Source organism: Arachis stenosperma, chromosome 10, assembly GCF_014773155.1.
Source record: "Arachis stenosperma cultivar V10309 chromosome 10, arast.V10309.gnm1.PFL2, whole genome shotgun sequence".
Taxonomy (NCBI): Eukaryota; Viridiplantae; Streptophyta; class Magnoliopsida; order Fabales; family Fabaceae; genus Arachis; species Arachis stenosperma.
The window spans coordinates 126,980,024-126,998,604 of NC_080386.1; the positions used below are offsets into that span (position 1 = coordinate 126,980,024).

Here is an 18,581-nt window from a genome sequence, read left to right on the forward strand (position 1 = left end):
GAATAGTGTAAAGACGATTTTTGTTATTAAAACAAGAAAAATAAAAGAATAATAAATAGAAAAGAAAATAAGAAGAAAGAAAATTATTAAAGGAATCTCTGCTATAGGAGAGTAGAGAGTAAAGATTAAAAGATTCTAACGAACTTCTATTAAAGGAAAGCATAGCAGAGAAAAGACTAAAAAAATGTATTAACTAAAGAGATTTCTGCTACAGGAAGGCAGAGCACATGAAAGAAATAAAAGAAAGAACGAAAAAAAAGAGATAATTAGAGATATTGTTTGGCACTCTAGAACGAGCTGATATGATTATTTACCTGCTAAAAATGAGAAGAGATATGGTGGTGAGTCCGCCGAGATTCGCTTTCCAGAGATATATTGACCAATTCAGGGGATGGTCGAACCTGTAAAACAGAGGTTGCTTATAGAAGTTATCAATACATACATTGGTTAGAGAAAGCCTCACCTGTAATACCGAGGTTGCTTACAGAGGTTATGTTTGCATACATCAGCTCAAGAGAGTCGCACCTGTAAGACAGAAGTTGCTTACAGAGGTTATGACACTGAAAGCCAAACTCAGACAAAGGTTGCTGAGTTAAGTCGGGAGTGAGTCGAAAATGACAGATGAGCTCATTACCTGCACTAAGGATAAACATGCATCATGCTTGTTTGCGCATAACTTTGTGCTATGTAACTCTGTGATTGTGTGTGTCTGCTGCATCACTGATTGCCTTCTGTGTTCTTTTATTATTTATACTTGTATGTGTTCTGCTGTTAGTTGCGGTTGGCTAATAATAACAAAATGAACTTAACTTCTAACCCCGACCCTAATAAGAACTCCCCAGTTCTTACCCTCTTATTTCCACCCCTTTCAGCTACAAGTGTGAATGTTTAGTGCGGAGCTACAAGAGCATAAAAGATTATATTTACGAGTTGAGTTGTTAGATTTTATTTTCCCTTCGTCGTTTATTGTTTTAGTTTTTAGAGGGGTATGACTTATATTTGAGCATCTTTAAATAAGTCTATGTATATAATGCTATGTGAATATATATATATCTTTATGATTAAATGATTTAAAGTACAAATTCTTTATTTTCTTGGTTAAAACTTCGGTTCGTATTCGCGAATGTTTAATATTAAATAAAGATAGTATATAATAAAAAGGTTTAGAGGTAAGTAACGCCTGTACTTTTAGTACGATCATGAGGTGATAAAAGTTAGGGTATTACATTGAAAACTTGCAAACGTGCCTTGCTTGTTCGGGATCGTTGGCGGTGCTGCCGGCGGCGAAAAAATCAGAGGATTCCTTTCCTTCTCGGTTAAAACTTTTGGAGAGAGGAGAGAGGACATGGAAATTGCTAAAAAACGAAATAGGATTTAGGTTATGGTTGCATTTTAAATTTAAGGATATTATTGTAATTTTAAATATTTTAGTCTCTATTTTTATTTCAAATCAAATAAGATATTGAGACATAGTTTAGTTCTGGACATTTTTATACTAAATACAATACTAAGATTTATTTCAATTTCTGTCTTTTAATCTCAATCTTTCAGTTTGTATCTTTTTTTTAAACGCTACCTAAAAATTGTCCGATTAATTTAATCGAAGACTAGTTGAGATGAGATTTTCATTTTTCTCTAAATTCAGATTCTCTGGAGATGTACCTTGTTCTTTTCTATTTAATTTATTGAAGTATAATTAACTTTATTAATATTTGGCGTTTAATTAATAAGTCTCATGGATTCTTTTACTTGTAAACTTTTTTGTCAAATTAATTAAATAATGATTAGTTTTATTTACTTCTGCTATGAGGAATATATTTTTTGAAGCACGCCTTTAATTGTGTAATCCTAACTAGATTTGTCATATTCTGATTTCTGAGTTTGTTGACTAGTATTTAGTAATAGTAATAAATAATGATATCTAAATTGAGTTTGATTTTTGTTTCAGACCTTTTAAAGGCTTTTTTAAAGCAGGAAATTTTAAAGTTGTTACATTCCGTAAATATACTTAATTGTTTCAAACTTTCAATAATCAATTAAAACAAAATTGTCACATGCGTAATTTTAACAAGCATCATGGGACTTTAATTTAATTGAGTAGTGTTAGGAGTAGTATTTTTGTTAAATTTTGATCAACACTTAACTATTAAAAGAAAATTGAATGATTTTATACTATTAGATATAATCTCACACCATTAAAAATAATCATTAATGACTAATTAATGGCTAAAACCTATAAAATCTGTTGGTCCCTAGACTTTTTTTTTAATTTTTAAAGTCTGTTTTTTTTAAATAAAAATTTAAGGGTCAAGGTTTAGGTTTGCTCATTTTAAAATTCGATTTCGTTAGATAGACAATGATTTTTGTAAACAATGTGAATAATGAATTTTAAAATTAACTCATTAAAGTAAAAAAACACTCCACCCCAAATTATCTTCTAAATCCTAACATTAGATAACTATACACACACCTACTGAATTAAACATTCAGTCATTATTAATTGTATATAAGTAAATTGAATAAAAAAAATAACTATTTAATTAAGAATAATCAACATAATCATCTACGTACCTATTAAATTGAATACAGACCTTTTTTGAGTTGGCCCAATTCAAGGTTGTTGATTAAAAATAAAAATTCTATTTGTATATTAAAATTAGTTATTAAAATCATTCGCTAATAATATTTCGATCTGTAAAGCTAAGCTACTGTAGAATCAATAATTTTTAATACAAAAAAAAAATCAATCACCAAAATATTTATATATAAATATATATGTAGTTTAATTTATTTTTAATATATATTTATATTTCAATATATATTTTATATATACTAGTAACTGATTTTAATAACTAATTTTAGTATACATACAACATAGTCAAGACTAAAAAAAAAGCCAATTTGGTGATATCTTGAAAAAAAAAAGTTTCAAAACTTTTTTTTTTTTAAATTCATTTAACAACCATGCAAAGAATGATTATACTAACAACAATAATGTCGCATAAAAAACTCGTGAACAGTGTTTCTTATTATTACATAATCATAACAAGGCAACTAGCTAACCCTTAATTATCCTTTCAACCAAGTAAAAAACCTGCTTAAGTTCGTTGAAGAAGTACTTCCTTCTTCCATGTTGTGCTTTAATTTTTCCATCAGCTTATGAGACCTTGATCTTGTGTTCTCATCACTAAGCAACTCATCCACTTTCTCTTTTATCTCTCCACGTGAGATCATTCCATTTTCATCCGAATCAAATGCCATTCCAACTTTCAATGCATCACAAATATAATTCTTATTGAAAAACTGGTCACCAAAATATGGCCAACACAGGAGAGGTACCCCATTAGACAAAGCTTCTATGGTCGAATTCCAACCGCAATGACTCACAAAACAAGCTATGGCAGGGTGGCTCAATACCATCTTTTGTGGAGCCCATCCAATTATTTTACCTTTATAACCCTTAAATTCAGGAGGGAGAGACACCGTATTGGTGCAATTGGGATCTTGACGCACAACCCACAGAAAGGGTCTATTGGTAAGTTCAAGTGCAAGTGCAAGTTCTGTAAATTGTCTTTGATTAAAGAGAGTTTCACTTCCAAAAGCAACATAAACTACAGAACATTGAGGTTGCTGATCTAACCAACTCATGCATGATATATCTTCTTCCCAGAATTGTCCTACTGATATTTTTTTGTTCAATAATGGACCTATTGGCGATAATATGTTTGGTAATAAGGAAAATGCTTCAGGTTCAAGTTCTGGTGTGCTGTTACAGAGGAACCACTCGGTCAAATTTGAATTACGCATACAATACATCATATACTTAAACATTTGCTTTCCAACAAACGGATCGAACATATTTAGCCACCAAGAGACTTTAATTTCCATAGTTGGAATGCAAGATGATAACCACAATGATTTTTCTGAGATTGGAAATCCTGCAATTCGAAACAAGATAAACTCTTACTTTGTGACCAAAGAAAATAAGAAATACATGTTGGATAGGAGGAAAGTTCAAGTGCAATTAAGTTAATTTCACATGGAGTTGATAGTTAAAAATTATTAAATAAAAATTTAGTTCAATTAATTAAATCATTTAATGACTTTTAACTATCAATTTCAAGTGTATTGAAGTTGATTCTTAACTATCAATTTCACGTGAATTGAAGTTGATTGCACGTGAGTTTTCACATATATACCATGTTTTCAAAGAAATCGTACATCAATGCCAATATGAAAGAATAATTTTTTTAATATATATTTTGAACCAACATACTAGGGGTGTGTATGGGTCGGGCGAAACCGGATTTAATGTGACTCAGATCCGACCCGAAATATAAACCGGACCTATTTATGAGACCCGAATCCGACCCTAAACCCGATGAAACTTATACACTTTCGGGCCACGATTATACCGGGTAAAAACTGGGTGAAAACCGGGCCATCAACATTACATTACCTTGATACCTTCTTATAAGCTAGCATGTGAAAATATCCAAATTTTCAAGACTTAAACCATTATTTGACATGGTAAAATTCACTTAGAAAAATATAGCAAGAACCAACACTTCTCTAAAATTAAAGCATAACCATAATCAATACTAATATTGTCTAATAAAACCAAATATTTAAATCAATACAAATAACACAATATTATGCATTAATTAGTCTAAAATCTTATGCATTTTAAACATAAAACATTAACTTATAGTCTTATAATAACTAATAACACAAAATATTAAGGTTTACAATACTTAAATTCCACATAAGAATAGCCATCATTCATCACTAATAACACAAAATATTAATTTTGTATGATGATCGGGTCAATTTCGGATGACCCGAACCATGACCTCGACCCGACCCAAAATAATGATCGGGTCTATTTTTTGAGACCCTTATCCGACCCTAAAACCAGTAAAATCACACCAAATTAATTTCTAACATGTTCGAGACCGAATCGGATCTTCGGATGGGACCGAGCCATGCACACCTCTACAACATACTACATTAATGTTCTAAGTATTTAAAATGTATAACAAATAATTTTAGATACAAGACAACCGGAAAATGATAATTTCAAAGTTAAGTTTTTTTTTTTTTTTTTTTTTTTACATAACGTGCCTTTAAATAACTGGTACGATTGTTGCATATATATCCCAACAAAAAAAATGATTAAATGATTTTTTTATCTTGATTTAAGTCATTTTTAACCACTAATAACATTCAACTTTTATTACAAAGAACTTAATTATTTTAATTTGACTACTGTAGTTTCATTAAGAAAATGGGAATTTTCTAAAATTCTAACTTTCAGATCTATAATTAAGAGATCTACATGTCTACTATATTGAGCAATGGACTCTGATAGAAGTATATAGGAGCATTTTTTAAGTGATGTTACATTTAAATTTTTGTATGAATTAAGTTCAATCAAGTTAAATAATAAAACTTAGAATAATATCAGTCATAACTAATTTTTATTACAATAGACTAATTTAATTAAATTTAATTAACAAAAAAATTTGAATATATAACATTATTTATAAACTAATGCAAGTTGGTGAGATGTCAATTAATATTAAATTACCATCAGAGTCTAAGATGGCATCAGCAACAAGGTTGGAGGCGTTATACTGCAACACAAACAGTGATGCCGCCGCAGGCCAAAAGAATGCACCTTTGATTCCCACTTTCCTTGCAACTTCCAAAGCCCAACCCATGAACACATCAGCAACAACGCAAGTTACTTTAATGCCCTCATTCAATTGAAGATCTTCTATCAGCTTCTCAAGCTCTGAAGGCATGGTCCTCAATATGGAGTCGCATACCTCTCCTAGATTGACTCTGTCATGGTCAGGTCCCAACCCATCTGGGATTGACACCAGTTTTATTGGTGAAGATGATCCATTGTTGTTCTCCATGGATCTCACTACTCTCTTATGGCTGAAATCTGAATTGACAAAGATGACATGGCATCCATGATCAAGCAGCTTATGTGAAAGGATCATCATGGGGTTTACATGCCCTTGACCTGGAGCTGGTAGAACTAGCACTGTTGGGGTGCTCATCATCATGATTACACCTTTGTATTTTTTCACTTTTAATTTTGTGTTCCAATGAGTTTGATTATTCTCCCTTCCTTTATTTATCATTGCGGTTTTACTGTTTTAGATACATGTATCTATTCGGCTATTCCTTGGTGTTAGCGAGTGTGTATGGCCCGGCTCGGCCCGAAATTTGATCCAGTTTCGAACACTTTAAGAGTTAATTTGGTGTGATTTCATCGGGTCTAAGGTTGGATAAGGGTCTCAAAAATAGACCCGGTCATTATTTCGGGTCGGGTTTGGGTCATAGCTCGGGTCATCCGAAATCAGTTTGGTAGTCCGGTCACCATACACAATAAATATTTTGTATTATTAATGATGGATGATGACTATTATTATGTAGAATTTAAGTATTGTAAACCTTAATATTTTGTGTTTTTAGTTATTATATATAAGACTATAAGTTAATGTTTTATATTTAAAATGCATAAGACTTTAGACTAATGAATAATATTGTGTTATTTGTATTGATTTAAATATTTGGTGTTATTAGGTAATATTAGTATTGATTATGGTTATGTTTTAATTTAGAGAAGAGTTGGTTCTTGTTATATTTTTTTAAGTGAATTTTACCATGTCAAATAATGATTGGAGTCTTAAAAATTTGGATATTTTTACATGTTAACTTACAAAAAGATATCAAAATAATATAATGTTAACGATCCGATTTTCACCCGATATAATTGTAGCCCAAAAAAATATAGATTTTATTGAATTTAAAATCAAATTCAGATCTCAAAAATAAACTTAGTACATATTTCGAATCGAATTTAAGTCCATCAAACTCGATTTTACTCTCCTCGTATACACTCCTAGTTGGTGTAATGTGTGGAGATTTTTGAGATTTTTCCAAGGAATGTGCGGTGAATGTTACACTCAGTCACACACTCGAGATCTATCCTCTTTTGTATTACTATTTTAATATAAGGAAAAGTCGGTGTAGTTATCAACTTATCATAACATCTAGTATTATAATTTTCTTATTAGTGATACAAAGATCTACTTTTACTTTTTCTCTTTCCCATTATATCAGTTATTTTAAGGTTTAGTTTTACAAAATTTTTAATTAAGTTTATATATATATATATATTTTAATTTGGTCTATATACTAATTTTTTTAATTAATTTTTTTAATTAAGTTTTTATATTTTTTTTTATTTGAATCTTTATACTATTTTTTTTAGTTGGGTCTTTATACAATTAAGCCAATTACTATTAACAAAGACTTAATTAAAAAAAATTGGTGCAAAAGCCCAATTAAAAAAAATATATAGGGACCTAATTAAAAATTTCGTTAAACTATAGGGACCAACAAAATAATTAAACCTTATTTTAATGACACACAACAAATTTAAGATTTTTTGACCCTTTTAAAATTAGGGTTATGCTACATGTATACCAAAATCAGCCACTAAAATCAGTTACTAGAATAAAATACATGCTAGAATATAAATACACATTGAAAATAAATTAAACCACACATATATTTATATACAAATATATCAGTGGCTAATTTTAATAGCTAATTTTGGTGTACAAATAGCATTTCTCTTAAAATTAACTATATTATTTACATATTAAAATATAAATATATATTAAAAATTAATTAAATTATACATATATTTATATATAAATATATTAGTAGTTAATTTTAGTGTATAAATAATATTTTTATTTAAAAATATATAATTAGCAGGACTATTAAATTAATAATTATGGAGTTTTTAACTTAATATATTGGGCCAACTTTTCTGTTAGATCTCATATAATTGAGCCCGTTATTATGATCTAATTTTTTTTTTAAATAATGCAATATATTTTTATAAGTTATGTATAGGGATGAATGTAAATCGAATCGGATTGGATATGTCTAAAATCTTGATTCAATCTGCATTAAAATGATTGAATCAGATCTAATATTCACAATTTTTTAGCTTGAATCGGATTAGATATCAAATATATATGCAAAATATAAAAATACTTTTTAAAAATTTAATTTTATTAAAAAAAATCTTTTTTTTATTCTTTTAAATATGTTTATCTTTAAAATAATATTAAATATATTTTTTTAAAATAATAAAAATAAAATAATATACATATGATCATTATTAGTTGAAATAAAATATAAAAAGAATATTTACTTATTTATTTATTTATTTTACAGATCTGCCAATATGCAGATACCTATATAAAATTTGCAAAGCGATCTTATTAGTGTGCAAATTCAATCCATATCCGCAATTTTTAAATCGGATTCGAATAAATACTACGAATATACAGATCAGATCGAATCTATAAACATTACGCAACATTTTTTTTTTCTTTTAGAATATTGTTTCTTTTTTCTTTAATGTTTTTAGTTATGGTAAATAAATTACAGAAAATTCTTATATGGTAGATCTTAGTTCTGTTGAAACTATATAAAAAAATTTTATATGGTAGATCTTAGTTTGGTTGAAATTATATATTAATTATAGGTTATTAACCGTTTATATTATAATTCATAATTTTTTCAAATGTCTAAATTTTTAGTTAAATTTTAGTTCCTTTACCATAATCCTAATTCTATTAGAATTATTCTCCATATCCAAACAATTTTAGTATTTAAATTTATCTAACTAATTTAGAGGCTCGCGCTTCTTCTTTTTCTTTTTCTCTATCTCTTTCTTCTTTTTGTTTTAAATTCATGTACGTGTGGAGCTTCTTCTTCTCACACTCGTTTACGCACGGAGTATCTTCTTCTTTTTCGCCTTTTTTTTTGCGTTTCTCCTCTTCCTCCTCCTCATTCTCCTCCCTTTTTCACGTTCCTTCTTCTTTACATGTTTTTCTCGTTATCGTCATTCTTTTGTTGTTGTTGCTGCTGTATTTTTTTCATTTTTTTCCTTCTCTCCCTGGTGAAGAAGCAGTAGAAGGTAAAGAGGAAAAGTTTTAAATGGTGCAGAATAGAAATGAACCGATATTATATTTAGAAATGAAATGAAATTATATTTAGAATGAACTGAAATCATTAAGTAATTTCAGTTCATTCTAAATATAATTTCAGTTTATTTCTGAATATAATTTTGGTTCATTTTTGAGTGAATTATTTTGTTATGATTCTTCTTGTTTCACTATCTTGAGAGGAATAAAACCAAGAAAAAAAGAAGAAAAATCAAACAAAAAATAAGAAATAAGAAGAAAAAATTCCTCAAAACTTCTCATCATGTTCTTCTTTCTTGTCTTGTTCATCTAATCAAATAAAGAAGAAGAAACACATAATTCTACAAAATCACTTGATGGATTTGAATGTATTTTTATTCATGATTCAATTTTGTTTGTGTGTTTGTTTTCGAATTAAATTTGTGTGTCGCAATCATTAAGTAATTTCGATTTATTCTGGATTTAAATAAGGTGCATTTAGTTTGTGCTTGTTTTGAAACGAGTTTACATTTTAAATTTAATTTTCAGTTCATTCTAAGTATAATTTCAGTTCATTTCTGAATATAATTTCGGTTCATTTCTATTCTGCACAATTCAAAACTCTTTCTCCTCACATTCTACTACTTCTTCACCAGGGAGAGAAGGAAGAAAAGAAAAAAAATACAGCGATAACAATAACAAAAGAATGACAATAAGGAGAAAACACGTGAAGAGAAAGGAACGCGAAAAAGAAGAAGAAGGAGGAGGAGGAGGAACGCAAAGAAGAAGGTGAAGAAGAAGAAGAAGCTCCACGCATAAACGAGCGTGAGAAGAAGAAGAAGAAGAAGCGTGTAATCACGCTCTTTTAATGATAGTGGTTTTTGTTGGTGTTAGGCCTACTTAGATGAACTTGGATGAAAAAAATATTTGGATGTATAGCAAACCTAATAAATTAAAATGCATTTTTTTGGGAATTTAGGGGAATTTCTCCGATCCTCGGAAAACTTTCTAATTTTAATAGAGTTCGCCGGACCCCACGCGAACTTCATAATTTATATGAAATTCGTTGCACCCCGAAGAACATCAAGTAGAGTTTGACACACTATATAAACCGTGGGGCCAATCTATTTTGTCCCTTTCCTCCTTCTAAACCTATCTTCTTTTTCCTTCGCTTGTGATATTCAGAATTTTCTCTACGAGATTTTCTGCCTTCCGCCGTCCATGAAGTTTGTTATCCACTATATTGGCAGCTTCAGGTCAGTATTTAACATGTTAGTTAGGGTTACTATTTACTATTTATATGTTAGTTAGAGTATGTAACATATTAGTTAGATTTTTTTATATTTTATTTTTAAGTACGATTATTGTTTACTGTTTATAACATGTTAATTAGAGTAAGTTATTAGTTAATTGTTAATTAATTTAGTCGGAATAGTTAGTTTAAGTTTTGAGTTAGATGGTAATTAGAATGATACATAGTTAGTTAAATTAAGTTATCAGTTAATTATTGATTAGTATGTTTATAGAGTTAGTTGAATATGTAATTGGATTAGATTAGATTAGAATGATACATAGTTAGTAAAATTAAGTTATAAGTTAATTATTCATTAGTATATTTATAGAGTTAGTTGACAGGCTCATGTAGTTAGCCTACATTTTAATTAGTAAATTTATGAACTGATTAAGATATAAGATAATTTGTTAATTTAATTATGTCTTTTAAAAATTTACTTAATTTGAAAGAAATTGAGTTCAGTTTATGTTATTTTATTTTGCTAGAGTGTAGTTAGATTGAGCAACAGTTATTAGGGTACGAGCATACGCTTTATAGATTGGATCAAGTTGAGCACTACACTTTTATCACTCTTGTTTATTATATTGTAATCAAATTTGAATTTGTAATTTTATGTGTTGATCCTCTTTTTTTTAAAATTTTTTATTTTTTCGTTTGGTAGGCACCTCAAATTCTTGTGCACTAGACGGAATTCGATGAGATGCCCGCCTGAGCAGATTAGGCCATATCTCAGGCGAGCCGGGTTTGAGTATATGGCGTATATGGTGGAGTTCGAACATGATTGGCCATTAGCATAAGCATTGATAGAGAGGTAGAGACTTGAGTCCCACACGTTTTATCTACCGTGCGGGGAGATGACTATCACCCTGTAGGACGTGGCTTACCAGTTGGGATTCAGGATCGATGGGGATCCTGTTAGTGGTTGTATCAGCGGGTGGGAGCAGCACCATGATGGACGGTCCATTGATGACTTCTGCCAGCAACTACTGGGTGCTGTTCCTGACCTTGAGGATAGACAGTCACGGATCAAGTGGACTGTCAAACTCATATGGTTTCACAATACTGTCTGCGGAGAGCTAGAGCAGGACGCCATTGAGGAGCGCCTGTTGCAGTACACGAGAGGGTAGATCATGCAGTTGATCGGGGGTATATCTTATTCCCGGATGCTTCTTACCCAGGCCAAGGCAAGGCCGAACCAGGCCAAAACTGTGTCACAAGTTGCATCCAAGTACCTAAAAACATATCAACAGTTAGCACATATACATGATGACTTTATACATAACAAAGGACAATGAAATGAATCTTACTGGGCAAGTACATTTGCATAGCGAATAATCAACGAGGAAACTCATTGTATGACTCCTCCCAATCGCCGTATATTCTAGCGATTTATGCGTCACCGTAATAGTTCATCTCTTTTCCCTCATCACCATCATCAAGAATTTTCGCTGGTTCATCATCAGCATCGTCTTTGTCATCGGGGTTACCTTCATACGAATCCATCATCGGACCCCTTATAGCAGAACCCTCATGACTTTTAACATTATCTTCCATCATGTCAGCATTACCAAGTTCAACGTTTGAGCCCTTTTGACTACCTTCAGGTGGCATATTTAGATTGACCATCATCCTTCTAATATTTTGTCTAATAGCTCCGCTTAAAAGACTATCATTGACAGTATACGCAGATGATCCTTGTCCACCCAACTCAACGAAACACACGAATAATTCCAGCAGATGAACATCTGTCCATTGGTTGTGCCACGACCTTATAAGACATACGTCCTCGTCGTCACGCATGTAACCGATACCTAATTCAAAATAACAGAAATATTTTTCAAACCGTGGTCTAATAAACATAATAACAACAGAGCAAAGACAACTGTAGCATACCTTTTATAAAATAAATTGTCATCTACTTTGGTCGGATATCTGTAGTAAATTTTTTTCACTCTTCTCGTGTGTTGCTGCCCAGTGGAATGCAATATCAAATTCTTCAACGCTGTTAGACTATTGACTTCCGGTGTCATGTACGTAATTATTGGTTGTCCAAACTTAAAAACGATAGAAACTTCTTTATCATACACACTATTTTACTATCATAATGAATAAATAACAATGGATTTATTGACATTGTAGAAAAAAATGCCAAAATGAGAATGAAAGAGGAGAATAGAATTGTGGTTTTGAGCTCCGCTCTCCACCAATCCTACTTTTATTTTGGAAACTCTACTTGAAGTTCGTCGGGGTCAGGCAAACTCTATTAAAATTATAGAGTTCGTCAGAAGGTTCAACGAACTTGTCCTAAATTAAAAAAAAAGAAAAACGTATTTGGGAATTTAATTTTTTTTATGTGACAGAATTTAAAGTTGGAATAACGGGTTTATGGAAATAATATTTTTTTTTAATTTATTTCAGAAAAAAACCGACCTTTGTAGCTAAGATTGATAATAATACAATTCTATAATACAGTTTCATTCTCTCTCAGTCTCATTCTCTGAAACAATGTTCATAGTGACTTTGATATAAATCGATAGAAAAATAATATAAATCTAATGAAAAAAAATATTCTAAAGTTAAAAAAATTTATAATAGGTATTAAATTTATAATTTTCATCATGCATGAATGTCATTATTTTAATTTAAAGATAATTAAATTTTCACTTTACCAATTTTTTTTTTCCTTGGAAAAACTTAATCCAAGCCTAACAATATATTTTGGTTGTTGTAGCCCTAAACAAGGCAATAAGATGAACCTGCTAAGAGATTGAGTGTGTCTCAATACAAGAACATGAAAAACATGAATTATTAGCAGAATAATAAAATATATGTCTAATTACTTAGTATAAGTATATTGTAAAATTTTTCATAAACTTAAACTTGCTTATTCGATTAATATACGTAAAATTACACATACACAAAGATATCATTCGATACACCAATATTTAAATTCACCAATCTTTAAAAACGTGACATAACAACGTGCTTTGTTTCTGTTCACCCTAATTCTTATTTGTTCATAAGTAAGCAATTCATTGTTTCAACCAAGTAAAAAACCTGTTTAAGTTCCTTGAAGAAGCACCTCTTTCTCCAATGTTGTGCTTTAACTTCTCCATGAGCTTATGAGACCTTGGTGTTATGTTCTCATCACCAAGCAGTTGATCCACTTTGGCTTTAATCTCACCACGTGAGATTAATCCATTTTCATCCAAATCAAATCCCAATCCAACCTTTAATACATCACAAATGTATCTTTGATTGAAAAATTGGTCAGCAAAATAGGGCCAACACAAGAAGCGAACTCCATTAGTCAAACCTTCCAGAGTTGAATTCCAACCACAATGACTTACAAAACAAGCTATGGCAGGGTGGCTTAGCACCTTCTGTTGAGGAGCCCATCCAATTATTTTACCTCGATTCCCCTTAAATTCGTCCGGAAGAGACATTTTATTCTCGCAATTGGGATCTTGACGAACAACCCAAAGGAAGGGTCTGTTCGTCAGCTCGAGCCCAAGAGCTAGCTCAGTAAATTGTTTTTGGTCGAAAAGAGCAATACTACCAAATGCTACATACACAACAGAATTGTTTTGTTGTTGATCAAGCCAATTCATGCAAGACAAATCTTCTTCCCAGAATTGTCCCAATGATCTTGGAGCTACACTTTTATTATTATCATCATAGGTTCTGGATAATGGGCCTACTGGCAATAAATTTGGCACACAAGAAAATGCTTGTGGTTCAAGTTCATATGTACTATTGCACAACCACCAGTCAGTTACATTATCTGAATCTCGGAGGCACTCCACCACATACTTAAAAAATCTCTTTTGAACTAAAGGGTCAAACAAATTTAACCACCATATGACTTTGATGTCCATTGCTGGAATACAAGAGGATAACCAAAAGGTCTTTGTTGTTGATGTTGGTGACCCTGCAATGGTTAAAAAATATAATAAATAATAAAAAGAAGAAAATATAATGTGTTTGATATACCGGCAATAAAAAATATCATCTCTACCACACACAAATTAGCAACAAAAATGTTATAAGAATAAATAGATGTGATGTTTAATTTATTTTAAATATATATTTTATATGAATGAATAATTTCATAGTTAATTTTTATGTATATTTAATATAATTATATGCAATGTGTCAAAGAATATTTTTCATTATTTTTAAATTGGAGATATCATATTAATTTTAAACATAATAGTTTAAAAGACAAATTGAATTAGTTTCCAATAATTATTGTTATGGATAAATTTTTTTATGCATTAAATGGAGATGGGATCAAGACATGAACCACATGAACAGTGGCGGAGCTTGAAACAAAATTTTTGGAGGCAGATAAAAAATAATTGTCAATATGCTTTTCATATGAATCCCATTTAAGATAAGCTCGTCTAACTCCATCTCTGTGATTTGGGTGATATTATCAAATTTGAAGTCGTTTTCTAGGGTTTCGTTCCAAAGAATTAAAGTCAAACTCATTAGATGCAACTCTTTAAACTTTTGAAGGTTGTATCTCACTTTTTTTGTAATTCATTAAAGTAGAAGAACTATCTACATGTGTTGATATTGTAAAAGTTATATGTTCTCCTTTTTGAATATTAGCATTCTTCTTAAAAAATACATCAATTTTTTTATTTTTCATGATTATTTTATATAGAAATTTGAATATATATCTAATAAAATATGTAAAAAAGAAGTTAGAAGGACAAATATTAAAATTTATAATATTTATTAATTTTTTTATCAATTTATACAAATACAATAATATCAATACTTATTAAATATTATAATATTTTTTATTATATAAAAAATTAAATTAAATTAACAGTAAAATATAAAATAATATTAAATTATATAAATAAAAAATACCTAATTTTTTATATTTGAACTTAAAGGTAGAGGAAGTGTTACTTATTGAATAGAGGAGTTGCAAAATGCGAATACACTCAATTCATTTCAAATCTAACATGTTTGAATATTTAAAACTAAAAATTATTGTACAATAATAGTAAGAGATAAAGGTTGAACTTTTATATTTTAAATTATAATAAAGTATTTAAGCCAACTAAACTATTTTTTATTTTTTTAAAAAATATTACTAATTTTTTTAATAAAAATTTGGGGGCTGTGACCCCTTATTTCAACTAAACTCCATCCCTGCACATGAGTTGATCCCAAGTGCATCTACATGTATGACCATTAGACCATAGAACCAAATCTCGAAGTACATAAAGAATTAGACGATGTTTTGAGAATCACATGGATTAACTTCTTGAACAAGTTTAGCAGAGATTCAGTTTACTTATTTGGTCTCTAGGTGTGTTGGCCAAAAATTAATTACTCCCAAACAAGTTAAAAATTGATAAACTTTGTCAAAAACTATAAAACGTCCTTTACCTTTTAAAATGCAAGATATTTTAAGTTTTCTATTTAAAATATATAAAAATAAATAAATTTTTTAAAAGGATTTAATCAAAGACTTATTTATCTTTTAAGTTAAAATATCAAAAACTTATTCATCATTTAAAAATAAAAAAAAAAATATTTTTTCAAAAGAAAGTTTATACTAAAAAGAAAATATTATATATTTTTGTTATTTTCCAATAAAATATTTGAAAATTTGACTTTTTAGTTTTACTGATTTAATAATAATTGATTCAGTTTTTAAAAACTTAAAAAAATTAGTTTGGAAACTAAAAGTGCATTATATTTGTGTTTTTATTTTTAATATTTTATGTTTTTAGAATTTTGTAAAAAAAAAGATAAAACAAAAAGTAAAAATAAAAAAGATAATTTTAATTTTTTTATTTATAAAATTTTAAAAACAAAAAAAATAAAAATAAAAACAAAAAATAAAATTTCGTCAATTCAAAGTCTCAAATACTAATTTGTGAGGGGTAGAAACTCCGTTTAAGGAAATTGTTGTATGTACAATGAGAAATTTAAATTTTCAACGGTTATTTAAGTAGATAAGTAAACTAAACACTTGACTAATCAAAGTTAATTGAGCTAATACTTATATATTGGTCTTTAAAATTACACTCGCTAATATATAGTCCTCTCAAAGAATTATTAATAATATGTCGAGATGATAGACTAAGGACTATCACACTGGACTTTTTAACTATCTGAAATCCTAATCCTAACTTTATTTAAGGTTTTAAAGAATTTAATTATGGTAAAAAAATTGATTTATCATATCAAATAGTTATTATGAAATCTAACAATATAGCTGTTAATTTATTCTAGTATATCGTTAATGTTCTGTGACAGAAATAAGGAACTAAGGTAAATCACAAATACAAAATTAAAAGACCAAATTAAATAAATTAAAATTTTGAAAATGAGATTAAGACGCCAGGAGGGAGGATTTGAGTATTAACTCAAAGTAAACAAATGAAGTTAGTGAAATGTAATATTAATAAATTACCATCAGTATCTAGGATGCCATCAGCAATAAGCTTGGGGACGTTATACTGCAACACAAACACTGATGCTGACGCAGGCCAAAAGTAAGCTCCTTTGATTCCCACTTTCTTTGCAACTTGCAAAGCCCAACCCATGAACACATCTGCAACAACGCAAGTTACTTTAATGCCCTCATTCAATTGAAGATCTTCTATCAGCTTCTCAAGCTTTGAAGGCATGGTGCTCAATATGGAAACAGATAACTCTCCTAAATTGACTCTGTCATGTTCAGGTCCTAACCCATCTGGGATTGATACCAATTTGATTGGTGAAGATGATCCATTATTGTTGTCCATGGATCTGACGACTCTCTTATGGTTGAAGTCTGAGTTGACAAAGATGATATTGCATCCATGATCAACGAGCTTATGTGAAAAGCTCATCATGGGGTTTACATGCCCCTGAGCTGGATATGGAATAACTAGTACTGTTGGAGTCTTAATCATGATGATTATGTGTGGCTTTCTTTCTTTAATTTCTCTGCTCTAATGAACTTGAAGCTCTAAGTATTTATAGATGGAGCAATGTATTTAATTTGTATACGGACTTTAATTTCGTGTTTATTTTTGACTTTTTGTTTTTTTGGCAGATATTTTTAGAAACACACTAAATTGGTATCAAGAACATATGATACTTTATTTTTGACAAATAATTGTCTATCTGGAAAAAGCTAAGATATCCATGATAAATTAATAATAACACAATCTTCTACTAGTTCCTTTATAAACTAAAGGAGAAAAGGAGAGAGTATCTAAGTTTTTCAAAAAATTTAAGTCTATAGAATAATATGAAGTATATAATTGTACTATTTTTAATCTATTTTTTTTAAATAAGAGGTTTTTTTTTTAGTCTGTTTGAATTTTTTGTATAAAATTTTGTTTTTTTTATTTGTTTATGCTAATTTTTTTTTTCTTTTAAAGGATAACAAGAATTGAATTTTATAATTTTTTGTTATAAAAGTCGATAACATGTCATAAAATTATTTTTTTAAAAACTTAAATTAATAGAAAGAGATACATAAATAGTTATTATACATCTAATAAAATTTTTTTTAAGTCATTTTCATAATTTATATGAAAAATTATAACTGAAGTATTATTTTGGAGTGTAAACTCTAAAGAGTATGAATAATTTTAGGCACTCATCACTTATATTTATCTATATTTTTTATTATTTTGGTAATATATGTACGTAATGATAATAAATAAATAATTATTTAAAATAAACAACAATAACAAAAGGTTACTGCTCAAATAGATATCAAAATTTTCATCTTTAAATATAAAATAAAAGATAAATAAGTTCCTAAGTATCAAAATTTTTATAGAGCCACTGCTTTTGTTTCAGAAATATATCACTCACCAAAAATTTTCAAGCTCTATTGATTACTCATCAGTCAACTAGTTAAATTAGTCTTTAAAAAATTATTTATTTTTAAATTAATTTTTAAAAATTTTTTTAATTAAATTTGATTTTTAAAAATTTTAAATTAATCATGTTAATTTTTTTGTCACTTTATTTATTTATGATGACAAAATTTATTAATGTGACACGTTAAGTGACACTACCTCAATACACACCTAAAAGTCTTAATTGTCTATTAATATAATTAGTTTATAAAATTAGATAAAATCAATTTCAGATTGATGAATTTCAATTCCTTAAGTTTTTTTCATAATTATGTTTTAATTTGATCTAATTTCATAAATTTATTATGTTAATAATCAATTAAAATTTTTAGGTATGTGCTGGAGTGTCACTTAATGTGTCATATTAGCAAATTTTAACTCCATCAATAA

At 29.0% G+C, this 18,581-nt stretch overlaps 2 protein-coding genes across 2 annotated transcripts; both read right to left on the reverse strand.

Moving 5' to 3' along the window:
* Nucleotides 1–3,002: 3,002 nt before the first annotated feature.
* Nucleotides 3,003–6,131, reverse strand: LOC130954975 (UDP-glycosyltransferase 83A1-like). Its single transcript, XM_057881754.1, has 2 exons — nucleotides 5,591–6,131; nucleotides 3,003–3,938 (listed from the first exon to the last, which is right to left on the reverse strand). Exons 1-2 carry the CDS (start codon nucleotides 6,075–6,077, stop codon nucleotides 3,070–3,072), a joined length of 1,356 nt encoding a protein of 451 aa, XP_057737737.1. The 5' UTR covers nucleotides 6,078–6,131; the 3' UTR covers nucleotides 3,003–3,069.
* Nucleotides 6,132–13,161: 7,030 nt separating this feature from the next.
* On the reverse strand, nucleotides 13,162–17,301 carry LOC130958186 (UDP-glycosyltransferase 83A1-like). Its single transcript, XM_057885151.1, has 2 exons — nucleotides 16,745–17,301; nucleotides 13,162–14,230 (listed from the first exon to the last, which is right to left on the reverse strand). The coding sequence occupies exons 1-2, from the start codon at nucleotides 17,226–17,228 to the stop codon at nucleotides 13,332–13,334; spliced, it is 1,383 nt and encodes a 460-aa protein (XP_057741134.1). The 5' UTR covers nucleotides 17,229–17,301; the 3' UTR covers nucleotides 13,162–13,331.
* Between the last annotated feature and the right edge of the window lie 1,280 nt (nucleotides 17,302–18,581).